At 42.5% G+C, this 27,647-nt stretch overlaps 1 protein-coding gene across 3 annotated transcripts in view; it reads left to right on the top strand.

The window, feature by feature from the left end:
• Nucleotides 1–26,452, top strand: part of LOC131937905 (E3 ubiquitin-protein ligase HECTD3) — a 37,830-nt gene extending 11,378 nt beyond the window's left edge. For 2 of the 3 annotated variants that reach the window (XM_059295618.1, XM_059295617.1), the window contains exons 7-19: nucleotides 228–316; nucleotides 744–909; nucleotides 7,117–7,222; nucleotides 7,303–7,379; nucleotides 9,179–9,328; nucleotides 9,703–9,871; nucleotides 11,809–11,931; nucleotides 19,527–19,616; nucleotides 19,918–20,121; nucleotides 22,496–22,625; nucleotides 24,279–24,432; nucleotides 25,574–25,642; nucleotides 25,874–26,451. In XM_059295618.1, coding sequence (XP_059151601.1) covers nucleotides 228–316; nucleotides 744–909; nucleotides 7,117–7,222; nucleotides 7,303–7,379; nucleotides 9,179–9,328; nucleotides 9,703–9,871; nucleotides 11,809–11,931; nucleotides 19,527–19,616; nucleotides 19,918–20,121; nucleotides 22,496–22,625; nucleotides 24,279–24,432; nucleotides 25,574–25,642; nucleotides 25,874–25,943 — 1,597 coding nt within the window. In that variant the 3' untranslated portion in view covers nucleotides 25,944–26,451. Of the gene's footprint in view, nucleotides 1–227; nucleotides 317–743; nucleotides 910–7,116; nucleotides 7,223–7,302; nucleotides 7,380–9,178; nucleotides 9,329–9,702; nucleotides 9,872–11,808; nucleotides 11,932–19,526; nucleotides 19,617–19,917; nucleotides 20,122–22,495; nucleotides 22,626–24,278; nucleotides 24,433–25,573; nucleotides 25,643–25,873 lie in introns of all 3 variants that reach the window. The other variant, XM_059295619.1, reaches the window with a different exon arrangement.
• Nucleotides 26,453–27,647: the final 1,195 nt, after the last annotated feature.

Here is a 27,647-nt window from a genome sequence, read left to right as displayed (position 1 = left end):
GTTGTCATCCCCATCCCTGTGGTTGTCATTCCCCATCCCTGTGGTTGTCATTCCCCATCCCTGTGGTTGTCATTCCCCATCCCTGTGGTTGTCATCCCCCATCCCTGTGGTTGTCATTCCCCATCCCTGTGGTTGTCATTCCCCATCCCTGTGGTTGTCATTCCCCATCCCTGTGGTTGTCATTCCCCAACACTGCCTTTAAAAAAATTGTCAATCCAATTTTTCAGGAGCACCCAGTCTCAGACTGAGATCAAGTTGCTGGAGAATCTGACGGAGCATTACACCATCATCACAGTCAGGATCAAATCCTGCAAATGTGAGTCACTAGTTAGCCAGTCACATCACACTAGCCAGTCACATCACACATATACCTCCCCAGGCCATAGACACACATATTCTGACACACACATATCTCCCCATCCCATAGACACACATATTCCTGACACACACATATATCTCCCCAGCCCATGGCATAGACACACGTATTCCTGACACACACATATATCTCCCCAGCCCATGGCATAGACACACGTATTCCTGACACACACATATATCTCCCCAGCCCATAGACACACGTATTGCTGACACATACATATATCTTCCCAGCCCATAGAAACATGTATTCCTAAAACACACATATATCTCCCCAGCCCATGGCATAGACACATGTATTCCTGACACACACATATATCTCCCCAGCCCATAGACACACATATTCCTGACACACACATATATCTCCCCAGCCCATGGCATAGACACACGTATTCGAGGCATCAAGCTGAACTGTCTAGAGGAGCGTAGCCTGGGATTTGATCAGGAATTTTTCTCTGGGGAGCGTTTGGTCAGATTTCCACTTCTTCAGTCTTTCTCTCCAACTGTCAACTACAGGCGCTCTGTCGTACTACAGAGGTAGGTCACATGTCAAATGTCACGTGACACCATGATGTCAATTTGTACACTGTGTTGTACATTGAGACAAGATTGGCAGGTTTTGTTGAGGTAGTTGGTCATCTGGTTTTGTTGAGGTAGTTGGTCAGCTGGTTTTGTTGAGGTAGTTGGTCAGCTGGTTTTGTTGAGGTAGTTAGTCAGCTGGTTTTGTTAAGGTAGTTAGTCAGCTGGTTTTGTTGAGGTCAGTTGGTTTTGTTGAGGTAGTTGGTCAGCTGGTTTTGTTGAGGTAGTTGGTCAGTTGGTTTTGTTGAGGTAGTTGGTTTTGTTGAGGTAGTTGGTCAGCTGGTTTTGTTGAGGTAGTTGGTCAGCTGGTTTTGTTGAGGTCAGCTGTTTTAGTTGAGGTAGTTGGTCAGTTGGTTTTGTTGAGGTCAGCTGTTTTAGTTGAGGTAGTTGGTCAGTTGGTTTTGTTGAGGTAGTTGGTCAGCTGGTTTTGTTGAGGTAGTTGGTCAGCTGGTTTTGTTGAGGTAGTTGGTTTTGTTGAGGTAGTTGGTCAGCTGGTTTTGTTGAGGTAGTTGGTCAGCTGGTTTTGTTGAGGTAGTTGGTCAGCTGGTTTTGTTGAGGTAGTTGGTCATCTGGTTTTGTTGAGGTAGTTAGTCAGCTGGTTTTGTTGAGGTAGTTGGTCAGCTGGTTTTGTTGAGGTAGTTGGTCAGCTGTTTTAGTTGAGGTCGTTGGTCAGCTGTTTTAGTTGAGGTAGTTGGTCAGCTGGTTTTGTTGAGGTAGTTGGTTTTGTTGAGGTAGTTGGTCAGCTGGTTTTGTTGAGGTCAGCTGTTTTAGTTGAGGTAGTTGGTCAGCTGGTTTTGTTGAGGTAGTTGGTCATCTGGTTTTGTTGAGGTAGTTAGTCAGCTGGTTTTGTTGAGGTAGTTGGTCAGCTGTTTTAGTTGAGGTAGTTGGTCAGCTGGTTTTGTTGAGGTCAGCTGGTTTTGTTGAGGTAGTTGGTCAGCTGGTTTTGTTGAGGTAGTTAGTCAGCTGGTTTTGTTGAGGTAGTTGGTTTTGTTGAGGTAGTTGGTCAGTTGGTTTTGTTGAGGTAGTTGGTCAGCTGGTTTTGTTGAGGTAGTTGGTCAGCTGGTTTTGTTGAGGTAGTTAGTCAGCTGGTTTTGTTGAGGTAGTTGGTCAGCTGGTTTTGTTGAGGTAGTTGGTCAGCTGGTTTTGTTGAGGTAGTTGGTTTTGTTGAGGTAGTTGGTCAGCTGGTTTTGTTGAGGTAGTTGGTCAGCTGGTTTTGTTGAGGTAGTTGGTCAGCTGGTTTTGTTGAGGTAGTTGGTCAGCTGGTTTTGTTGAGGTAGTTGGTTTTGTTGAGGTCAGCTGGTTTTGTTGAGGTCAGCTGGTTTTGTTGAGGTCAGCTGGTTTTGTTGAGGTAGTTGGTCAGCTGGTTTTGTTGAGGTAGTTGGTCAGCTGGTTTTGTTGAGGTAGTTGGTCAGCTGGTTTTGTTGAGGTAGTTGGTCAGCTGGTTTTGTTGAGGTAGTTGGTCAGCTGGTTTTGTTGAGGTAGTTGGTCAGCTGGTTTTGTTGAGGTAGTTGGTCAGTTGGTTTTGTTGAGGTAGTTGTTCAGCTGGTTTTGTTGAGGTAGTTGGTCAGCTGGTTTTGTTGAGGTAGTTGGTCAGCTGGTTTTGTTGAGGTAGTTGGTCAGTTGGTTTTGTTGAGGTAGTTGGTCAGTTGGTTTTGTTGAGGTAGTTAGTCAGCTGGTTTTGTTGAGGTAGTTGTTCAGTTGGTTTTGTTGAGGTAGTTGGTCAGCTGGTTTTGTTGAGGTAGTTGGTCAGTTGGTTTTGTTGAGGTAGTTGGTCAGTTGGTTTTGTTGAGGTAGTTAGTCAGCTGGTTTTGTTGAGGTAGTTGGTCAGCTGGTTTTGTTGAGGTAGTTGGTTTTGTTGAGGTAGTTGGTCAGCTGGTTTTGTTGAGGTAGTTAGTCAGCTGGTTTTGTTGAGGTAGTTGGTCAGCTGGTTTTGTTGAGGTAGTTGGTTTTGTTGAGGTAGTTGGTCAGTTGGTTTTGTTGAGGTAGTTGGTCAGTTGGTTTTGTTGAGGTAGTTGGTTTTGTTGAGGTCAGCTGGTTTTGTTGAGGTAGTTAGTCAGCTGGTTTTGTTGAGGTAGTTGGTCAGCTGGTTTTGTTGAGGTAGTTGGTCAGCTGGTTTTGTTGAGGTAGTTGGTCATCTGGTTTTGTTGAGGTAGTTGGTCAGCTGGTTTTGTTGAGGTAGTTGGTCAGCTGGTTTTGTTGAGGTAGTTGGTCAGCTGTTTTAGTTGAGGTCGTTGGTCAGCTGTTTTAGTTGAGGTAGTTGGTCAGCTGGTTTTGTTGAGGTAGTTGGTTTTGTTGAGGTAGTTGGTCAGCTGGTTTTGTTGAGGTCAGCTGTTTTAGTTGAGGTAGTTGGTCAGCTGGTTTTGTTGAGGTAGTTGGTCATCTGGTTTTGTTGAGGTAGTTAGTCAGCTGGTTTTGTTGAGGTAGTTGGTCAGCTGTTTTAGTTGAGGTAGTTGGTCAGCTGGTTTTGTTGAGGTCAGCTGGTTTTGTTGAGGTAGTTGGTCAGCTGGTTTTGTTGAGGTAGTTAGTCAGCTGGTTTTGTTGAGGTAGTTGGTTTTGTTGAGGTAGTTGGTCAGTTGGTTTTGTTGAGGTAGTTGGTCAGCTGGTTTTGTTGAGGTAGTTGGTTTTGTTGAGGTAGTTGGTCAGCTGGTTTTGTTGAGGTAGTTGGTCAGCTGGTTTTGTTGAGGTAGTTGGTCAGCTGGTTTTGTTGAGGTAGTTGGTCAGCTGGTTTTGTTGAGGTAGTTGGTCAGCTGGTTTTGTTGAGGTAGTTGGTCAGCTGGTTTTGTTGAGGTCAGCTGGTTTTGTTGAGGTCAGCTGGTTTTGTTGAGGTCAGCTGGTTTTGTTGAGGTAGTTGGTCAGCTGGTTTTGTTGAGGTAGTTGGTCAGCTGGTTTTGTTGAGGTAGTTGGTCAGCTGGTTTTGTTGAGGTAGTTGGTCAGCTGGTTTTGTTGAGGTAGTTGGTCAGCTGGTTTTGTTGAGGTAGTTGGTCAGCTGGTTTTGTTGAGGTCAGCTGGTTTTGTTGAGGTAGTTGGTCAGCTGGTTTTGTTGAGGTCAGCTGGTTTTGTTGAGGTCAGCTGGTTTTGTTGAGGTAGTTGGTCAGCTGGTTTTGTTGAGGTAGTTGGTCAGCTGGTTTTGTTGAGGTAGTTGGTCAGCTGGTTTTGTTGAGGTAGTTGGTCAGCTGGTTTTGTTGAGGTAGTTGGTCAGCTGGTTTTGTTGAGGTAGTTGGTCAGCTGGTTTTGTTGAGGTAGTTGGTCAGCTGGTTTTGTTGAGGTAGTTGGTCAGCTGGTTTTGTTGAGGTAGTTGGTCAGTTGGTTTTGTTGAGGTAGTTGTTCAGCTGGTTTTGTTGAGGTAGTTGGTCAGCTGGTTTTGTTGAGGTAGTTGGTCAGCTGGTTTTGTTGAGGTAGTTGGTCAGCTGGTTTTGTTGAGGTAGTTGGTTTTGTTGAGGTAGTTGGTCAGCTGGTTTTGTTGAGGTAGTTAGTCAGCTGGTTTTGTTGAGGTAGTTGGTCAGCTGGTTTTGTTGAGGTAGTTGGTTTTGTTGAGGTAGTTGGTCAGTTGGTTTTGTTGAGGTAGTTGGTCAGTTGGTTTTGTTGAGGTAGTTGGTCAGCTGGTTTTGTTGAGGTAGTTGGTCAGCTGGTTTTGTTGAGGTAGTTGGTCAGCTGGTTTTGTTGAGGTCAGCTGGTTTTGTTGAGGTCAGCTGGTTTTGTTGAGGTCAGCTGGTTTTGTTGAGGTAGTTGGTCAGCTGGTTTTGTTGAGGTAGTTGGTCAGCTGGTTTTGTTGAGGTAGTTGGTCAGCTGGTTTTGTTGAGGTAGTTGGTCAGCTGGTTTTGTTGAGGTAGTTGTTCAGCTGGTTTTGTTGAGGTAGTTGGTCAGCTGGTTTTGTTGAGGTAGTTGGTCAGCTGGTTTTGTTGAGGTAGTTGGTCAGCTGGTTTTGTTGAGGTAGTTGTTCAGCTGGTTTTGTTGAGGTAGTTGGTCAGCTGGTTTTGTTGAGGTAGTTAGTCAGCTGGTTTTGTTAAGGTAGTTAGTCAGCTGGTTTTGTTGAGGTAGTTGGTCAGCTGGTTTTGTTGAGGTAGTTGGTTTTGTTGAGGTCAGCTGGTTTTGTTGAGGTCAGCTGGTTTTGTTGAGGTCAGCTGGTTTTGTTGAGGTCAGCTGGTTTTGTTGAGGTAGTTGGTCAGCTGGTTTTGTTGAGGTAGTTGGTCAGCTGGTTTTGTTGAGGTAGTTGGTCAGCTGGTTTTGTTGAGGTAGTTGGTTTTGTTGAGGTAGTTGGTCAGCTGGTTTTGTTAAGGTAGTTAGTCAGCTGGTTTTGTTGAGGTAGTTGGTCAGCTGGTTTTGTTGAGGTAGTTGGTCAGCTGGTTTTGTTGAGGTAGTTGTTCAGCTGGTTTTGTTGAGGTAGTTGGTCAGCTGGTTTTGTTGAGGTAGTTAGTCAGCTGGTTTTGTTGAGGTAGTTGGTCAGCTGGTTTTGTTGAGGTAGTTGGTCAGCTGGTTTTGTTGAGGTAGTTGGTCAGCTGGTTTTGTTGAGGTAGTTGGTCAGCTGGTTTTGTTGAGGTAGTTGGTTTTGTTGAGGTAGTTGGTTAGTTGGTTTTGTTGAGGTAGTTAGTCAGCTGGTTTTGTTGAGGTAGTTAGTCAGCTGGTTTTGTTGAGGTAGTTGGTTTTGTTGAGGTAGTTGGTTAGTTGGTTTTGTTGAGGTAGTTAGTCAGCTGGTTTTGTTGAGGTAGTTGGTCAGCTGGTTTTGTTGAGGTAGTTAGTCAGCTGGTTTTGTTGAGGTAGTTGGTCAGCTGGTTTTGTTGAGGTAGTTGGTCAGCTGGTTTTGTTGAGGTAGTTGGTCAGTTGGTTTTGTTGAGGTAGTTAGTCAGCTGGTTTTGTTGAGGTAGTTGGTCAGCTGGTTTTGTTGAGGTAGTTGGTCAGCTGGTTTTGTTGAGGTAGTTGGTCAGCTGGTTTTGTTGAGGTAGTTGGTCAGCTGGTTTTGTTGAGGTCAGCTGGTTTTGTTGAGGTAGTTGGTCAGCTGGTTTTGTTGAGGTAGTTGGTTTTGTTGAGGTAGTTGGTCAGCTGGTTTTGTTGAGGTAGTTAGTCAGCTGGTTTTGTTGAGGTAGTTGGTTTTGTTGAGGTCAGCTGGTTTTGTTGAGGTAGTTGGTCAGCTGGTTTTGTTGAGGTAGTTGGTCAGCTGGTTTTGTTGAGGTAGTTGGTCAGCTGGTTTTGTTGAGGTAGTTGGTCAGCTGGTTTTGTTGAGGTAGTTGGTTTTGTTGAGGTAGTTGGTCAGCTGGTTTTGTTGAGGTAGTTGGTCAGCTGGTTTTGTTGAGGTAGTTGGTCAGTTGGTTTTGTTGAGGTAGTTGGTCAGCTGGTTTTGTTGAGGTAGTTGATCAGTTGGTTTTGTTGAGGTAGTTGGTCAGCTGGTTTTGTTGAGGTAGTTGGTCAGCTGGTTTTGTTGAGGTAGTTGATCAGTTGGTTTTGTTGAGGTAGTTGGTCAGCTGGTTTTGTTGAGGTAGTTGGTCAGCTGGTTTTGTTGAGGTAGTTGGTCAGCTGGTTTTGTTGAGGTAGTTGGTCAGCTGGTTTTGTTGAGGTCAGCTGGTTTTGTTGAGGTCAGCTGGTTTTGTTGAGGTAGTTGGTCAGCTGGTTTTGTTGAGGTAGTTGGTCAGCTGGTTTTGTTGAGGTAGTTGGTCAGCTGGTTTTGTTGAGGTAGTTGGTCAGTTGGTTTTGTTGAGGTAGTTGGTCAGCTGGTTTTGTTGAGGTAGTTGGTCAGCTGGTTTTGTTGAGGTAGTTGGTTTTGTTGAGGTAGTTGATCAGCTGGTTTTGTTGAGGTAGTTGGTCAGTTGGTTTTGTTGAGGTAGTTGGTCAGTTGGTTTTGTTGAGGTAGTTGGTCAGCTGGTTTTGTTGAGGTAGTTGGTCAGCTGGTTTTGTTGAGGTAGTTGGTCAGTTGGTTTTGTTGAGGTAGTTGATCAGTTGGTTTTGTTGAGGTAGTTGGTTAGTTGGTTTTGTTGAGGTAGTTGGTCAGCTGGTTTTGTTGAGGTAGTTGGTTTTGTTGAGGTAGTTGGTCAGCTGGTTTTGTTGAGGTAGTTAGTCAGCTGGTTTTGTTGAGGTAGTTGGTCAGCTGGTGAGCTGGTGAGCTAATGGCTACCCAGCCTTGTTGTTGCAGGTTACACTAAGCACTGGTTACCATGGTGAGCATCTCTCCCTCAGGTTTATCTGGCTACTTGACAGTGTCATCCATTATTTAATACCAGCCTGGCAATCTTCTATTGAAAGCTGCAACCATTCAGATATTAAAAATTTAGCTAATTTAGAGGTAAGTTGTTGATTTTTTTACTTTTTTTTTTTACATTGGTTAAAAAATGAAAAGAAATTAATTTTAAAATTTCATTACAGAGTATTAGGCAACTTTTACCATTGTCAAAGAAAAGATTAGCTCTCATTGACACTCTACTCAAAGGATCATCCTCTGAGTAAGTGGTCAGTGTTTTGTTGTCCTTAGAGTAGGTGGTCAGTGTTTTGTTGTTCCTAGAATAAGTGGTCAGTGTTTTGTTGTTCTTAGAGTAAGTGGTCAGTGTTTTGTTGTTCTTAGAGTAAGTGGTCAGTGTTTTGTTGTTCCTAGAGTAAGTGGTCAGTGTTTTATTGATCCTAGAATAAGTGGTCAGTGTTTTGTTCTTAAAGTAAGTGGTCAGTGTTTTGTTGTTCCTAGAATAAGTGGTCAGTGTTTTGTTGTCCTTAGAGTAAGTGGTCAGTGTTTTGTTCTTAAAGTAAGTGGTCAGTGTTTTGTTCTTAGAGAGTAAGTGGTCAGTGTTTTGTTGTCCTTAGAGTAAGTGGTCAGTGTTTTGTTGTTCTTAGAGTAAGTGGTCAGTGTTTTAATCTTAGAGTAAGTGGTCAGTGTTTTGTTGTTCTTAGAGTAAGTGGTCAGTGTTTTAATCTTAGAGTAAGTGGTCAGTGTTTTGTCCTTAGAGTAAGTGGTCAGTGTTTTGTTGTCCTTAGAGTAAGTGGTCAGTGTTTTGTTCTTAGAGTAAGTGGTCAGTGTTTTGTCCTTAGAGTAAGTGGTCAGTGTTTTAATCTTAGAGTAAGTGGTCAGTGTTTTGTTGTCCTTAGAGTAAGTGGTCAGTGTTTTGTTCTTAGAGTAAGTGGTCAGTGTTTTGTTGTTCTAAGAGTAAGTGGTCAGTGTTTTGTTCTTAGAGTAAGTGGTCAGTGTTTTGTTGTTCCTAGAGTAAGTGGTCAGTGTTTTGTTGTTCTAAGAGTAAGTGGTCAGTGTTTTGTTCTTAGAGTAAGTGGTCAGTGTTTTGTTGTCCTTAGAGTAAGTGGTCAGTGTTTTAATCTTAGAGTAAGTGGTCAGTGTTTTGTTGTTCTAAGAGTAAGTGGTCAGTGTTTTGTTCTTAGAGTAAGTGGTCAGTGTTTTGTTCTTAGAGTAAGTGGTCAGTGTTTTGTTGTTCTTAGAGTAAGTGGTCAGTGTTTTGTTGTTCTTAGAGTAAGTGGTCAGTGTTTTGTTGTTCCTAGAGTAAGTGGTCAGTGTTTTGTTGTTCTTAGAGTAAGTGGTCAGTGTTTTGTTGTTCCTAGAGTAAGTGGTCAGTGTTTTAATCTTAGAGTAAGTGGTCAGTGTTTTGTTGTCCTTAGAGTAAGTGGTCAGTGTTTTGTTGTTCCTAGAGTAAGTGGTCAGTGTTTTGTTGTTCTTAGAGTAAGAAGTGGTCAGTGTTTTGTTGTTCTTAGAGTAAGTGGTCAGTGTTTTAATCTTAGAGTAAGTGGTCAGTGTTTTGTTGTTCTTAGAGTAAGTGGTCAGTGTTTTGTTGTTCTTAGAGTAAGAAGTGGTCAGTGTTTTGTTGTTCTTAGAGTAAGTGGTCAGTGTTTTGTTGTTCTTAGAGTAAGTGGTCAGTGTTTTGTTGTCCTTAGAGTAAGTGGTCAGTGTTTTGTTGTTCCTAGAGTAAGTGGTCAGTGTTTTGTTGTTCTTAGAGTAAGTGGTCAGTGTTTTGTTGTTCCTAGAGTAAGTGGTCAGTGTTTTGTTCTTAGAGAGTAAGTGGTCAGTGTTTTGTTGTTCTTAGAGTAAGAAGTGGTCAGTGTTTTGTTGCTCCTAGAGTAAGAAGTGGTCAGTGTTTGGTTCTTAGAGTAAGTGGTCAGTGTTTTGTTGTTTGGTTGCCCTTAAAGTCTGTAGTCTGTAATATTTTTGGCCACTATAGATCAATAACTGACTGTTCTGTTGCCTAGGATGGGTGGGGGGGTATGGCTGTAACAATTTGTAATTATAACAGTTTTTCTTATGAATCAGCCCATCAGAGAGAAAAATTGTGTACATCAACCGGCACGCAGCATTTGAACACAGAGCCAACCCTTCGTCTGACTTCAGCAACACTGTTTTCATGCAGCTCTACGAGGGACTCAAACCCAGGGACAGGGTGTCCTCACCTCTCACCTACAGGTAACCCATGTCCTCTCACCTACAGGTAACCCATGTCCTCTCACCTACAGGTAACCCATGTCCTCTCACCTACAGGTAACCCATGTCCTCTCACCTACAGGTAACCCATGTCCTCTCACCTACAGGTAACCCATGTCCTCACCTACAGGTAACCCATGTCCTCTCACCTACAGGTAACCCATGTCCTCTCACCTACAGGTAACCCATGTCCTCTCACCTACAGGTAACCCATGTCCTCTCACCGACAGGTAACCCATGTCCTCTCACCTACAGGTAACCCATGTCCTCTCACCTACAGGTAACCCATGTCCTCTCACCTACAGGTAACCCATGTCATCTCACCTACATGTCCTCTAATGCCCTTGTCTCTGTAGGTGGTCAGCACAAAATGACCAGTGGTGGGAGTGCAAGTTTTTGTCTGAAGGCATCATAGACCAGGGTGGAGGCTTTAGGGACAGCCTGTCAGACATAGCGGAGGAGATGTGCCCATCAGACCCAGACGCCCCCATGGCCTTGCCATTTTTTGTTAGAACTCCCAACCAGGTATGTGCCCATCAGACCCAGATGCCCCCATGGCCTTGCCATTTTTTGTTAGAACTCCCAACCAGGTATGTGCCCATCAGACCCAGACGCCCCCATGGCCTTGCCATTTTTTGTTAGAACTCCCAACCAGGTATGTGCCCACCTGACCCTCATCAACCAGCTAATGTTTTCCCCAGACCAATGATGGTAATGTTTTCCCCAGACCAATGATAGTAGTGATGTTGGTAATGTTTTCCCCAGACCAATGATGGTAGTGATGATGGTAATGTTTTCCCCAGACCAATGATGGTAGTGATGATGGTAATGTTTTCCCCAGACCAATGATGGTAGTGATGATGGTAAGGTTTTCCCCAGACCAATGATGGTAGTGATGATGGTAATGTTTTCCCCAGACCAATGATGGTAGTGATGATGGTAAGGTTTTCCACAGACCAATGATGGTAGTGAAGATGGTAATGTTTTCCCCAGACCAATGATGGTAGTGATGATGGTAATGTTTTCCCCAGACCAATGATGGTAGTGATGATGGTAATGTTTTCCCCAGACCAATGATGGTAGTGATGATGGTAATGTTTTCCCCAGACCAATGATGGTAGTGATGATGGTAAGGTTTTCCCCAGACCAATGATGGTAGTGATGATGGTAATGTTTTCCCCAGACCAATGATGGTAGTGATGATGGTAAGGTTTTCCACAGACCAATGATGGTAGTGAAGATGGTAATGTTTTCCCCAGACCAATGATGGTAGTGATGATGGTAATGTTTTCCCCAGACCAATGATGGAAGTGATGATGGTAATGTTTTCCCCAGACCAATGATGGTAGTTATGATGGTAATGTTTTCCCCAGACCAATGATGGTAGTGATGATGGTAATGTTTTCCCCAGACCAATGATGGTAATGATGATGGTAATGTTTTCCCCAGACTAATGATGATGGTAATGTTTTCCCCAGACCAATGATGATGGTAATGGGGTTTTCCCCAGACCAATGATGGTAATGATGACGGTAATGTTTTCCCCAGACTAATGATGATGGTAATGTTTTCCCCAGACCAATGATGGTAGTGATGATGGTAATGTTTTCCCCAGACCACTGATGGTAGTGATGATGGTAATGTTTTCCCCAGACCAATGATGGTAGTGATGGTGGTAATGTTTTCCCCAGACCAATGATGGTAGTGATGATGGTAATGTTTTCCCCAGACCAATGATGGTAGTGATGATGGTAATGTTTTCCCCAGACCAATGATGGTAGTGATGATGGTAATGTTTTCCCCAGACCAATGATGGTAGTGATGATGGTAAGGTTTTCCCCAGACCAATGATGGTAGTGATGATGGTAATGTTTTCCCCAGACCAATGATGGTAGTGATGATGGTAATGTTTTCCCCAGACCAATGATGGTAGTGATGATGGTAATGTTTTCCCCAGACCAATGATGGTAGTGATGATGGTAATGTTTTCCCCAGACCAATGATGGTAGTGATGATGGTAATGTTTTCCCCAGACCAATGATGGTAGTGATGATGGTAATGTTTTCCCCAGACCAATGATGGAAGTGATGATGGTAATGTTTTCCCCAGACCAATGATGATGGTAATGTTTTCCCCAGACCAATGATGGAAGTGATGATGGTAATGTTTTCCCCAGACCAATGATGATGGTAATGTTTTCCCCAGACCAATGATGGAAGTGATGATGGTAATGTTTTCCCCAGACCAATGATGGTAGTGATGATGGTAATGTTTTCCCCAGACCAATGATGGTAGTGATGATGGTAATGTTTTCCCCAGACCAATGATGGTAGTGATGATGGTAATGTTTTCCCCAGACCAATGATGGTAGTGATGATGGTAATGTTTTCCCCAGACCAATGATGATGGTAATGTTTTCCCCAGACCAATGATGGTAGTGATGATGGTAATGTTTTCCCCAGACCAATGATGATGGTAATGTCAACAGAGACTGCTACATCCCAAACCCATCCTGCCTTTGTTTAGACAAGTTTGAGTGGATTGGTCAGCTTATGGGTGCTTGTTTCAGGGGCAAGGAAATATTGGCAAGTCTAAATCTTTCATTCTGCTTCTTGTATTACTGTACTAGATTGTGTCCCCTATGTGACATCTTGTATTACTGTACTAGATTGTGTCCCCTATGTGACATCTTGTATTACTGTACTAGATTGTGTCCCCTATGTGTGACATCTTGTATTACTGTACTAGATTGTGTCCCCTATGTGACATCTTGTATTACTGTACTAGATTGTGTCCCCTATGTGTGACATCTTGTATTACTGTACTAGATTGTGTCCCCCTATGTGTGACATCTTGTATTACTGTACCAGATTGTGTCCCCTATGTGACATCTTGTATTACTGTACTAGATTGTGTCCCCTATGTGTGACATCTTGTATTACTGTACTAGATTGTGTCCCCTATGTGACATCTTGTATTACTGTACTAGATTGTGTCCCCCTATGTGTGACATCTTGTATTACTGTACTAGATTGTGTCCCCTATGTGACATCTTGTATTACTGTACTAGATTGTGTCCCCTATGTGTGACATCTTGTATTACTGTACTAGATTGTGTCCCCCTATGTGTGACATCTTGTATTACTGTACTAGATTGTGTCCCCTATGTGTGACATCTTGTATTACTGTACTAGATTGTGTCCCCTATGTGTGACATCTTGTATTACTGTACTAGATTGTGTCCCCTATATGTGACATCTTGTATTACTGTACTAGATTGTGTCCCCTATGTGTGACATCTTGTATTACTGTACTAGATTGTGTCCCCTATGTGTGACATCTTGTATTACTGTACTAGATTGTGTCCCCTATGTGTGACATCTTGTATTACTATACTAGATTGTGTCCCCTATGTGTGACATCTTGTATTACTGTACTAGATTGTGTCCCCTATGTGTGACATCTTGTATTACTGTACTAGATTGTGTCCCCTATGTGTGACATCTTGTATTACTGTACTAGATTGTGTCCCCTATGTGTGACATCTTGTATTACTGTACTAGATTGTGTCCCCTATGTGTGACATCTTGTATTACTGTACTAGATTGTGTCCCCTATGTGTGACATCTTGTATTACTGTACTAGATTGTGTCCCCTATGTGTGACATCTTGTATTACTGTACTAGATTGTGTCCCCTATGTGTGACATCTTGTATTACTGTACTAGATTGTGTCCCCTATGTGTCACATCTTGTATTACTGTACTAGATTGTACCCCTATGTGTGACATCTTGTATTACTGTACTAGATTGTGTCCCCTATGTGTGACATCTTGTATTACTGTACTAGATTGTGTCCCCCTATGTGTGACATCTTGTATTACTGTACTAGATTGTGTCCCCTATGTGACATCTTGTATTACTGTACTAGATTGTGTCCCCTATGTGACATCTTGTATTACTGTACTAGATTGTGCTCCCTATGTCTGACATCTTGTATTACTGTACTAGATTGTGTCCCCCTATGTGTGACATCTTGTATTACTGTACTAGATTGTGTCCCCTATGTGACATCTTGTATTACTGTACTAGATTGTGCTCCCTATGTCTGACATCTTGTATTACTGTACTAGATTGTGTCCCCTATGTGTGACATCTTGTATTACTGTACTAGATTGTGCCCCCTATGTCTGACATCTTGTATTACTGTACTAGATTGTGTCCCCTATGTGTGACATCTTGTATTACTGTACTAGATTGTGTCCCCTATGTGTGACATCTTGTATTACTGTACTAGATTGTGTCCCCTATGTGTGACATCTTGTATTACTGTACTAGATTGTGTCCCCTATGTGTGACATCTTGTATTACTGTACTAGATTGTGTACCTATGTGTGACATCTTGTATTACTGTACTAGATTGTGTCCCCTATGTGTGACATCTTGTATTACTGTACTAGATTGTGTCCCCCTATGTGTGACATCTTGTATTACTGTACTAGATTGTGTCCCCTATGTGTGACATCTTGTATTACTGTACTAGATTGTGTCCCCCTATGTGTGACATCTTGTATGACTGTACTAGATTGTGTCCCCTATGTGTGACATCTTGTATTACTGTACTAGATTGTGTCCCCTATGTGTGACATCTTGTATTACTGTACTAGATTGTGTCCCCTATGTGTGACATCTTGTATTACTGTACTAGATTGTGTCCCCTATGTGTGACATCTTGTATTACTGTACTAGATTGTGTCCCCTATGTGTGACATCTTGTATTACTGTACTAGATTGTGTCCCCCTATGTGACATCTTGTATTACTGTACTAGATTGTGTCCCCTATGTGTGACATCTTGTATTACTGTACTAGATTGTGTCCCCTATGTGTGACATCTTGTATTACTGTACTAGATTGTGTCCCCCTATGTGTGACATCTTGTATTACTGTACTAGATTGTGTCCCCTATGTGTGACATCTTGTATTACTGTACTAGATTGTGTCCCCTATGTGTGACATCTTGTATTACTGTACTAGATTGTGTCCCCTATGTGTGACATCTTGTATTACTGTACTAGATTGTGTCCCCTATGTGTGACATCTTGTATTACTGTACTAGATTGTCCCCTATGTGTGACATCTTGTATTACTGTACTAGATTGTGTCCCCTATGTGACATCTTGTATTACTGTACTAGATTGTGTCCCCTATGTGTGACATCTTGTATTACTGTACTAGATTGTGTCCCCTATGTGTGACATCTTGTATTACTGTACTAGATTGTGTCCCCTATGTGTGACATCTTGTATTACTGTACTAGATTGTGTCCCCTATGTGTGACATCTTGTATTACTGTACTAGATTGTCCCCTATGTGTGACATCTTGTATTACTGTACTAGATTGTGTCCCCTATGTGTGACATCTTGTATTACTGTACTAGATTGTGTCCCCCTATGTGTGACATCTTGTATTACTGTACTAGATTGTGTCCCCTATGTGTGACATCTTGTATTACTCTACTAGATTGTGTCCCCTATGTGTGACATCTTGTTATACTGTACTAGATTGTGTCCCCTATGTGTGACATCTTGTATTACTGTACTAGATTGTGTCCCCTATGTGTGACATCTTGTATTACTGTACTAGATTGTGTCCCCTATGTGTGACATCTTGTATTACTGTACTAGATTGTGTCCCCTATGTGTGACATCTTGTATTACTGTACTAGATTGTGTCCCCTATGTGTGACATCTTGTATTACTGTACTAGATTGTGTCCCCCTATGTGACATCTTGTATTACTGTACTAGATTGTGTCCCCTATGTGTGACATCTTGTATTACTGTACTAGATTGTGTCCCCTATGTGACATCTTGTATTACTGTACTAGATTGTGTCCCCTATGTGTGACATCTTGTATTACTGTACTAGATTGTGTCCCCTATGTGTGACATCTTGTATTACTGTACTAGATTGTGTCCCCTATGTGTGACATCTTGTATTACTGTACTAGATTGTGTCCCCTGTGTGACATCTTGTATTACTGTACTAGATTGTGTCCCCTATGTGTGACATCTTGTATTACTGTACTAGATTGTGTCCCCTATGTGTGACATCTTGTATTACTGTACTAGATTGTGTCCCCTATGTGTGACATCTTGTTATACTGTACTAGATTGTGTCCCCTATGTGTGACATCTTGTATTACTGTACTAAATTGTGTCCCCTATGTGTGACATCTTGTATTACTGTACTAGATTGTGTCCCCTATGTGTGACATCTTGTATTACTGTACTAGATTGTGTCCCCTATGTGTGACATCTTGTATTACTGTACTAGATTGTGTCCCCTATGTGTGACATCTTGTATTACTGTACTAGATTGTGTCCCCTATGTGTGACATCTTGTTATACTGTACTAGATTGTGTCCCCTATGTGTGACATCTTGTATTACTGTACTAGATTGTGTCCCCTATGTGTGACATCTTGTATTACTGTACTAGATTGTGTCCCCTATGTGTGACATCTTGTATTACTGTACTAGATTGTGTCCCCCTATGTGTGACATCTTGTATTACTGTACTAGATTGTGTCCCCCTATGTGACATCTTGTATTACTGTACTAGATTGTGTCCCCCTATGTGACATCTTGTATTACTGTACTAGATTGTGTCCCCTATGTGTGACATCTTGTATTACTGTACTAGATTGTGTCCCCTATGTGTGACATCTTGTATTACTGTACTAGATTGTGTCCCCTATGTGTGACATCTTGTATTACTGTACTAGATTGTGTCCCCTATGTGTGACATCTTGTATTACTGTACTAGATTGTGTACCTATGTGTGACATCTTGTATTACTGTACTAGATTGTGTCCCCTATGTGTGACATCTTGTATTACTGTACTAGATTGTGTCCCCTATGTGTGACATCTTGTATTACTGTACTAGATTGTGTCCCCTATGTGTGACATCTTGTATTACTGTACTAGATTGTGTCCCCTATGTGTGACATCTTGTATTACTGTACTAGATTGTGTCCCCTATGTGTGACATCTTGTATTACTGTACTAGATTGTGTCCCCTATGTGACATCTTGTATTACTGTACTAGATTGTGTCCCCTATGTGTGACATCTTGTATTACTGTACTAGATTGTGTCCCCTATGTGTGACATCTTGTATTACTGTACTAGATTGTGTCCCCTATGTGTGACATCTTGTATTACTGTACTAGATTGTGTCCCCTATGTGTGACATCTTGTATTACTGTACTAGATTGTGTCCCCTATGTGTGACATCTTGTATTACTGTACTAGATTGTGTACCTATGTGTGACATCTTGTATTACTGTACTAGATTGTGTCCCCTATGTGTGACATCTTGTATTACTGTACTAGATTGTGTCCCCTATGTGTGACATCTTGTATTACTGTACTAGATTGTGTCCCCTATGTGTGACATCTTGTATTACTGTACTAGATTGTGTACCTATGTGTGACATCTTGTATTACTGTACTAGATTGTGTCCCCTATGTGTGACATCTTGTATTACTGTACTAGATTGTGTCCCCCTATGTGTGACATCTTGTATTACTGTACTAGATTGTGTCCCCTATGTGTGACATCTTGTATTACTGTACTAGATTGTGTCCCCCTATGTGTGACATCTTGTATGACTGTACTAGATTGTGTCCCCTATGTGTGACATCTTGTATTACTGTACTAGATTGTGTCCCCCTATGTGTGACATCTTGTATTACTGTACTAGATTGTGTCCCCTATGTGTGACATCTTGTATTACTGTACTAGATTGTGTCCCCTATGTGTGACATCTTGTATTACTGTACTAGATTGTGTCCCCTATGTGTGACATCTTGTATTACTGTACTAGATTGTGTCCCCTATGTGTGACATCTTGTTATACTGTACTAGATTGTGTCCCCTATGTGTGACATCTTGTATTACTGTACTAGATTGTGTCCCCTATGTGTGACATCTTGTATTACTGTACTAAATTGTGTCCCCCTATGTGTGACATCTTGTATTACTGTACTAGATTGTGTCCCCTATGTGTGACATCTTGTATTACTGTACTAGATTGTGTCCCCTATGTGTGACATCTTGTATTACTGTACCAGATTGTGCTCCCTATGTCTGACATCTTGTATTACTGTACTAGATTGTGTCCCCCTATGTGACATCTTGTATTACTGTACTAGATTGTGTCCCCCTATGTGTGACATCTTGTATTACTGTACTAGATTGTGTCCCCTATGTGTGACATCTTGTATTACTGTACTAGATTGTGTCCCCTATGTGTGACATCTTGTATTACTGTACTAGATTGTGTCCCCCTATGTGTGACATCTTGTATTACTGTACTAGATTGTGTCCCCTATGTGTGACATCTTGTATTACTGTACTAGATTGTGTCCCCTATGTGTGACATCTTGTATTACTGTACTAGATTGTACCCCTATGTGTGACATCTTGTATTACTGTACTAGATTGTGTCCCCTATGTGTGACATCTTGTTATACTGTACCAGATTGTGTCCCCCTATGTGACATCTTGTATTACTGTACTAGATTGTGTCCCCTATGTGTGACATCTTGTATTACTGTACTAGATTGTGTCCCCCTATGTGTGACATCTTGTATTACTGTACCAGATTGTGTCCCCTATGTGACATCTTGTATTACTGTACTAGATTGTGTCCCCTATGTGTGACATCTTGTATTACTGTACTAGATTGTGTCCCCTATGTGTGACATCTTGTATTACTGTACTAGATTGTGTCCCCTATGTGACATCTTGTATTACTGTACTAGATTGTGTCCCCCTATGTGTGACATCTTGTATTACTGTACTAGATTGTGTCCCCTATGTGTGACATCTTGTATTACTGTACTAGATTGTGTCCCCTATGTGTGACATCTTGTATTACTGTACTAGATTGTGTCCCCTATGTGACATCTTGTATTACTGTACTAGATTGTGTCCCCTATGTGTCACATCTTGTATTACTGTACTAGATTGTGTCCCCTATGTGTCACATCTTGTATTACTGTACTAGATTGTGTCCCCCTATGTGTGACATCTTGTATTACTGTACTAGATTGTGTCCCCTATGTGTGACATCTTGTATTACTGTACTAGATTGTGTCCCCTATGTGTGACATCTTGTATTACTGTACTAGATTGTGTCCCCTATGTGTGACATCTTGTATTACTGTACTAGATTGTGTCCCCTATGTGTGACATCTTGTATTACTGTACTAGATTGTGTACCTATGTGTGACATCTTGTATTACTGTACTAGATTGTGTCCCCTATGTGTGACATCTTGTATTACTGTAGTAGATTGTGTCCCCTATGTGTGACATCTTGTATTACTGTACTAGATTGTGTCCCCTATGTGTGACATCTTGTATTACTGTACTAGATTGTGTCCCCTATGTGTGACATCTTGTATTACTGTACTAGATTGTGTCCCCCTATGTGTGACATCTTGTATTACTGTACTAGATTGTGTCCCCTATGTGTGACATCTTGTATTACTGTACTAGATTGTGTCCCCTATGTGTGACATCTTGTATTACTGTACTAGATTGTGTCCCCTATGTGTGACATCTTGTATTACTGTACTAGATTGTGTCCCCTATGTGACATCTTGTATTACTGTACTAGATTGTGTCCCCTATGTGTGACATCTTGTATTACTGTACTAGATTGTGTCCCCTATGTGTGACATCTTGTATTACTGTACTAGATTGTGTCCCCTATGTGACATCTTGTATTACTGTACTAGATTGTGTCCCCTATGTGTGACATCTTGTATTACTGTACTAGATTGTGTCCCCTATGTGTGACATCTTGTATTACTGTACTAGATTGTGTCCCCCTATGTGACATCTTGTATTACTGTACTAGATTGTGTCCCCCTATGTGTGACATCTTGTATTACTGTACTAGATTGTGTCCCCTATGTGTGACATCTTGTATTACTGTACTAGATTGTGTCCCCTATGTGACATCTTGTATTACTGTACTAGATTGTGTCCCCTATGTGTGACATCTTGTATTACTGTACTAGATTGTGTCCCCCTATGTGTGACATCTTGTATTACTGTACTAGATTGTGTCCCCTATGTGTGACATCTTGTATTACTGTACTAGATTGTGTCCCTGGCCCCCTATGTGTGGAAGCGTCTTGTTGGTGAGAGCTACAGCTGGACCCAGGACTTTCCCACAGTGGATGCTGCTGAGGTAATGGTTGCTCTCTCTAGGTTGGTCTCTCTAGGTTAGTCTCTCTAGGTTGGTCTCTCTAGGTTGGTCTCTCTAGGTTGGTCTCTCTAGGTTGGTCTCTCTAGGTTAGTCTCTCTAGGTTGGTCTCTCTAGGTTGGTCTCTCTAGGTTGGTCTCTCTAGGTTGGTCTCTCTAGGTTGGTCTCTCTAGGTTGGTCTCTCTAGGTTGGTCTCTCTAGGTTGGTCTCTCTTGGTTGGTCTCTCTTGGTTGGTCTCTCTAGGTTGGTCTCTCTTGGTTGGTACCTGCAGGTTTTTGTTTTACAGGTGCGACTTATTGACAGTCTGGTCAACATGGACAGAGAAACTTTTCTGGCTGCGGGGCGGAGCTGGTCCATGGTGCTGAGTGATGGCTCCCACGTCAGCATCCGTGTGGACGATGACGGCAACCCAAAACCTCTCAGCTATGACGAGAGGGAGGAGTATGTGCTCAAAGTCAGGGAAATCAGGCTGGGAGAGTGTGACAAACAGGTGGGAGAGTGTGACAGACAGGTGGGAGAGTGTGACAAACAGGTGGGAGAGTGTGACAGGTGGGAGAGTGTGACAGGTGGGAGAGTGTGACAAACAGGTGGGAGAGTGTGACAAACAGGTGGGAGAGTGTGACAGGTGGGAGAGTGTGACAAACAGGTGGGAGAGTGTGACAGGTGGGAGAGTGTGACAAACAGGTGGGAGAGTGTGACAGGTGGGAGAGTGTGACAAACAGGTGGGAGAGTGTGACAGGTGGGAGAGTGTGACAGGTGGGAGAGTGTGACAGGTGGGAGAGTGTGACAAACAGGTGGGAGAGTGTGACAGGTGGGAGAGTGTGACAGACAGGTGGGAGAGTGTGACAGGTGGGAGAGTGACTGACAGGTGGGAGAGTGTGACAGACAGATGGGAGAGTATGACAGACAGGTGGGAGAGTGTGACAGACAGGTGGGAGAGTGTGACAAACAGGTGGGAGAGTGTGACAAACAGGTGGGAGAGTGTGACAGACAGGTGAGAGAGTGTGACTGACAGGTGGGAGAGTGTGACAGACAGATGGAAGAGTGTGACAAACAGGTGGGAGAGTGTGACAAACAGGTGGGAGAGTGTGACAAACAGGTGGGAGAGTGTGACAGACAGGTGAGAGAGTGTGACTGACAGGTGGGAGAGTGTGACAGACAGATGGAAGAGTGTGACAAACAGGTGGGAGAGTGTGACAAACAGGTGGGAGAGTGTGACAGACAGGTGGGAGAGTGTGACAGACAGGTGGGAGAGTGTGACAGACAGATGGGAGAGTATGACAGACAGGTGGGAGAGTGTGACAGACAGGTGGGAGAGTGACAAACAGGTGGGAGAGTATGGCAGACAGGTGGGAGAGTGTGACTGGTAGGAGAGTGTGACAGACAGGTGGGAGAGTGTGACAGACAGATGGGAGAGTGTGACAGACAGGTGGTAGAGTGTGACAGACAGGTGGGAGAGTGTGACAGACAGGTGGGAGAGTGTGACAGACAGGTGGGAGAGTGTGACAGACAGATGGGAGAGTGTGACAGACAGGTGGTAGAGTGTGACAGGTGGGAGAGTGTGACAGACAGGTGGTAGAGTGTGACAGACAGGTGGGAGAGTGTGACAGACAGGTGGGAGAGTGTGACAGACAGGTGGGAGAGTGTGACAGACAGGTGGGAGAGTGTGACAGACAGGTGGGAGAGTGTGACAGACAGGTGGGAGAGTGACAGACAGGTGGGAGAGTATGACAGACAGCTGGGAGAGTGTGACAGACAGCTGGGAGAGTGTGACAGGCAGGTGGGAGAGTTTGACAGACAGGTGGGAGAGTGTGACAGGTGGGAGAGTGTGACAGGTGGGAGAGTGTGACAAACAGGTGGGAGAGTGTGACAGGTGGGAGAGTGTGACAGGTGGGAGAGTGTGACAGACAGGTGGGAGAGTGTGACAGACAGGTGGGAGAGTGTGACAGACAGGTGGGAGAGTGTGACAGACAGGTGGGAGAGTGTGACAGGTGGGAGAGTGTGACAGACAGGTGGGAGAGTGTGACAGACAGGTGGGAGAGTTTGACAGACAGGTGGGAGAGTGTGACAGACAGGTGGGAGAGTGTGACAGACAGGTGGGAGAGTGACAGACAGGTGGGAGAGTATGGCAGACAGGTGGGAGAGTGTGACTGGTGGGAGAGTGTGACAGACAGGTGGGAGAGTGTGACAGACGGGAGAGTGTGACAGACAGGTGGGAGAGTGTGACAGACAGGTGGGAGAGTGTGACAGACAGGTGGGAGAGTGTGACAGACAGGTGGGAGAGTGACAGACAGGTGGGAGAGTGACAAACAGGTGGGAGAGTGTGACAGGTGGGAGAGTGTGACAGGTGGGAGAGTGTGACAGACAGGTGGGAGAGTGTGACAGACAGGTGGGAGAGTGTGACAGACAGATGGGAGAGTGTGACAGGTGGGAGAGTGTGACAGGTGGGAGAGTGTGACAGACAGATGGGAGAGTGTGACAGACAGGTGGGAGAGTGTGACAGACAGGTGGGAGAGTGTGACAGACAGGTGGGAGAGTGTGACAGACAGGTGGGAGAGTGTGACAGACAGGTGGGAGAGTGTGACAGACAGGTGGGAGAGTGTGACAGACAGGTGGGAGAGTGTGACAGACAGGTGGGAGAGTGTGACAGACAGGTGGGAGAGTGTGGCAGACAGGTGGGAGAGTATGACAGACAGGTGATTGAGTTGAGGGCAGGGGCGAATTGTTAATGTTATTGTCTCAATTAGGAACGCGACAATGTTGTTTCAACTTAAAGGGCGTCACAATGTTATTGTTTAAAGTTGGGGGCGTGACAATGTTATTGTTTAAAGTTGGGGGCGTGACCTTTTATTTTATGATTGCAGCTGAAGGCAATGAGATCAGGGCTGTTGAAAGTTATTCCTGAAGCTGTCCTTGAACTTTTGACCTGGCAAGAACTTGAAACCAGAATATGTGGTCAGCCTGACATTACAGTGGAGGCTCTGATGAAAAGCAGTAAGTTTTGATGACATAATTGTCATCCTGATGACATGACTGTCATCCTGATGACATAACTGTCATCCAGATGACATAACTGTCATCCAGATGTAGTTGCTGTCATCAGGTGATGAAACTGTTATCCTGCTCATCCATTCTTGTAAAGATGGCACGAGCAACAAGTTTGCTAGTCTCTTAGTCTCTCTCCTTACATGATCTTTGTCTCTCTCCTTACATGATCTTTGTCTCTCTCCTTACATGATCTGTGTCTCTCTTTACATGATCTTTGTCTCTCCACTTACATGATCTTTGTCTCTCTCCTTACACGATCTTTGTCTCTCTCCTTACATGATCTTTGTCTCTCTCCTTACATGATCTTTGTCTCTCTCCTTACATGATCTTTGTCTCTCTCTTTACATTTTTGTCTCTCTCCTTACATGATCTTTGTCTCTCTCCTTACATGATCTTTGTCTCTCACATGATCTTTGTCTCTCTCCTTACATTATCTATGTCTCTCCTTACATGATCTTTTTCTCTCTCCTTACATGATCTTCGTCTCTCCCCTTATATGATCTTTGTCTCTCTCCTTACATGATCTTTGTCTCTCTCCTTACATGATCTTTGTCTCTCTCCTTACATGATCTTTGTCTCTCTCTTTACATTTTTGTCTCTCTCCTTACATGATCTTTGTCTCTCTCCTTACATGATCTTTGTCTCTCTCACATGATCTTTGTCTCTCTCTCCTTACATGATCCTTGTCTCTCTCTCCTTACATGATCCTTGTCTCTATCTCCTTACATGATCCTTGTCTCTCCTTACATGATCTTTGTCTCTCTCCTTACATGATCTTTGTCTCTCTCTTTACATTTTTGTCTCTCTCCTTACATGATCTTTGTCTCTCTCCTTACATGATCTTTGTCTCTCACATGATCTTTGTCTCTCTCCTTACATGATCTTTGTCTCTCCACTTACATGATCTTTGTCTCTCTCCTTACACGATCTTTGTCTCTCTCCTTACATGATCTTTGTCTCTCTCCTTACATGATCTTTGTCTCTCTCCTTACATGATCTTTGTCTCTCTCCTTACATGATCTTTGTCTCTCCTTACATGATCTTTGTCTCTCTCCTTACATGATCTTTGTCTCTCCTTACATGATCTTTTTCTCCCTCCTTACATGATCTTCGTCTCTCCCCTTACATGATCTTTGTCTCTCTCCTTACATGATCTTTGTCTCTCTCCTTACATGATCTTTGTCTCTCCTTACATGATCTTTGTCTCTCTCCTTACATGATCTTTGTCTCTCCTTACATGATCTTTGTCTCTCTCTCCTTACATGATCTTTGTCTCTCCCCTTACATGATCTTTGTCTCTCTCTCCTTACATGATCCTTGTCTCTCTTTCCTTACATGATCCTTGTCTCTCCTTACATGATCTTTGTCTCTCTCCTTACATGATCTTTGTCTTTCTCTTTACATTTTTGTCTCTCTCCTTACATGATCTTTGTCTCTCTCCTTACATGATCTTTGTCTCTCTCACATGATCTTTGTCTCTCTCCTTACATTATCTTTGTCTCTCCTTACATGATCTTTTTTTCTCCCCTTAAATGATCTTTGTCTCTCCCCTTACATGATCTTTGTCTCTCCCCTTACATGATATTTGTCTCTCCCCAGCTTTTTACCACCACATAGATGAAGATGATATCAGAGTCAAATATTTCTGGAGCGCTGTCAAAAACTTTTCCAACGAGGACAGAAGTCGCCTGTTGCGCTTTATCTCAGGACGCAGACGTTTGCCTGTTTCAATCTTCATATCATCGGGCAAAAAGTTAGTGTCTCAAGTTCGTGTACTATTTGTCTATATTTAAAAGTCATGCCAACAGACTGACCTCAAGTTCTCATGTCAACAAACTGACCACATGTTCTCATGTCAACAAACTGACCACATGTTCTCATGTCAACAAACTGACCACATGTTCTCATGTCAACAAACTGACCACATGTTCTCACATCAGCAAACTGACCACATGTTCTCATGTCAACAAACTGACCACATGTTGTCATGTCAACAAACTGACCACATGTTCTCACGTCAACAAACTGACCACATCTTCTCATGTCTACAAACTGACCTCATGTCAACAAACTGACCACATGTTCTCATGTCAACAAACTGACCACATGTTCTCATGTCAACAAACTGACCACATGTTCTCACGTCAACAAACTGACCACATGTTCTCATGTCAACAAACTGACCACATGTTCTCACGTCAACAAACTGACCACATGTTCTCATGTCAACAAACTGACCACATGTTCTCATGTCAACAAACTGACCACATGTTCTCATGTCAACAAACTGACCACATGTTCTCATGTCAACAAACTGACCACATGTTCTCATGTCTACAAACTGACCTCATGTCAACAAACTGACCACATGTTCTCATGTCAACAAACTGACCACATGTTGTCATGTCAACAAACTGACCACATGTTCTCATGTCAACAAACTGACCACATGTTCTCATGTCAACAAACTGACCACATGTTGTCATGTCAACAAACTGACTACATGTTCTCATGTCAACAAACTGACCACATGTTCTCATGTCAACAAACTGACCACATGTTCTCACATCAGCAAACTGACCACATGTTCTTATGACAACAGACCACATGTTCTCATGTCAACAAACTGACCACATGTTGTCATGTCAACAAACTGACTACATGTTCTCATGTCAACAAACTGACCACATGTTCTCATGTCAACAAACTGACCACATGTTCTCACATCAGCAAACTGACCACATGTTCTTATGACAACAAACAGACCACATGTTCTCATGTCAACAAACTGACCACATGTTCTCATGTCAACAAACTGACCCAATGTTCTCATGTCAACAAACTGACCTCATGTTCTCATGTCAACAAACTGACCACATGTTTTGCCCATACAGTAGTCCAGTCAATCCTCTGCCTGAGTCGTCTACATGCTGCAACACCCTCCACCTCCCGGTCTACACTGAGTAAGTCTAGCAACCTCATTGGTTGTATGCTGTTATTTAAGTTTTTAGCAACCTCATTGGTTGTATGCTGTTATTTAAGTTTTTAGCAACCTCATTGGTTGTATGCTGTTATTTAAGTTTTTAGCAACCTCATTGGTTGTATGCTGTTATTTACGCATATGCTTTGTGACATTTTTGCTTGCTCTTTAATTTCGACTGGATCTGTTATAAATTACTTATTTTATTTTTCAGTGAGAAGACAGCAGAAGACAGGCTCCGTTATGCAGCGTATAACTGTGTTTCCATTGACACTGATGAATAGTTGGATGTTTGTCTAGTCTAGAAACATTTCACTTAATTCTTGTAGCTTGCTGTTTGAATGCATTAGGTTTACTAATGGCCTGTAGAACAAAGAAAGACAGTAACAACAGAGACTATCCAAGAATAGAGTGTCTCTGGTTCAACTCTTCTCATGGATCAAATTAATAGAAAGCTTTAAAAAAATATTTTGAACTGAATGAAAATATTTCTAGCCATACAAGTAGTAATCTGGAAGGTTGCTCCATCAGTGTATGTATTTAAAGTTGTGTCAACTTTGACCTTTGAACTTGTACAAGGTTGCTGGCTTCAAACCAATGTATGTGCTGTTGTCTGTCTCTTGCTGAAAATAAATCCCATGATCTGTCAGATTTGTATCAGTGTAAATCATCAAATGCATCATATGTGTAATGCTGTGATATAATATGTACATTTCAGATATTTCTCTTGTATTTTGTAAAACACTTGCTTTCATACGCTGAAGAAAATATTGTTACATTTCTTAGAAAAAGAAATAAATAATTACATTAATTTATAAATTTTAAATGGCTTTAATTTATAACTATAATTTAGCTTTGTCTTTATAAAATATACATAAATGAATAGAAATGGCCTTCTTTTGAATTAGTTGAGTTATGAAGTTGATAAAAAGGTAAGTTAAACTGAGAGAGTATAGTTAGTGAGGAGATTCCTTAGTGCACTAATGGACGTTAAACAACATCCAACTACTAAATTAAGTTTAAACTAAAAATGGGATAAGCTGCAGTTTCACAAGTTGTTGCCTACTCGGGAAAGGCATTGTGCAATAAATGCTTTAACTTCAGTGATAATAAAGCGGGTGTGATCTCCCCTAAACTTTCTCCTATATTTTTATATAACACTATGGGGAATGGCAACTCAGGATATAGACATGATTTTTAATCCACTTTTAATTAGTTAACATTTTAAAATAGAATAGAATCTCATAGAAAAAAGAATTGTGTTCCGAGTGAATGCCAAACAATATGTGTATAATAGTACGGAATATTAGTACTTTTTAAATTCATATGCATGCTTTTCCAACTCAAGGAGGTATGAAACGATTTTTTTAATGAGGAAGTAAAAAAGGTGATTTGACAAAGTGCAAAGGTGGGTGTGAGGTGCAAAAAACTAAATGAAAGATTATTTAAATGAGGTCAAGCAATTCAGCTATTTCTTCATCCATATAGGCTTATATAAATTACAAACAGCCAGCTTCCCCTATATGACGTCACAAATATCCTCCCGACCGTAATCCTAAACTGAGTTGATTAGGCCTAACACTTTGGTGACCCCACACCCCACGTAGCACATAGATACTTTACTAGGTTTTCTAATTCTAGATCGTTTTTAAACACCCCCCACCCATTGGGGGTCGTCCATAAATGATGTCACACTCTTAGGGGGGAGGGGGGGGGGGTCCGTAATTTTGTGACGGTGTGTGGGGAGAGGGGGGGTGTTCAGATGGTGTGCACACTTTTGCATGACAAAAAAGCAATGTTAGAAAACGAGTTTTAGCCGTTATTTCGCGTTTTAGATAACGGTTTCAATAAATTGTAATAGGAATTGATCAAAGTACTATATGTTGACAGAGTTCTGATAAGACTTTGGAAAACCATCGATGTTTTAAGGAAAATTCAACAGCTATTTGGGGGGGGGGGGGGTTCTAGGCTGAGGTGTGACGTCATTT

This window comes from Physella acuta, unplaced genomic scaffold (assembly GCF_028476545.2).
Source record: "Physella acuta isolate Inbredline_101_S28 unplaced genomic scaffold, ASM2847654v3 ptg000225l, whole genome shotgun sequence".
NCBI lineage: Eukaryota > Metazoa > Mollusca > Gastropoda > Physidae > Physella > Physella acuta.
Note: the sequence above shows the minus strand (reverse complement) of the source record. Positions and strands in the feature narration are given on the sequence as shown.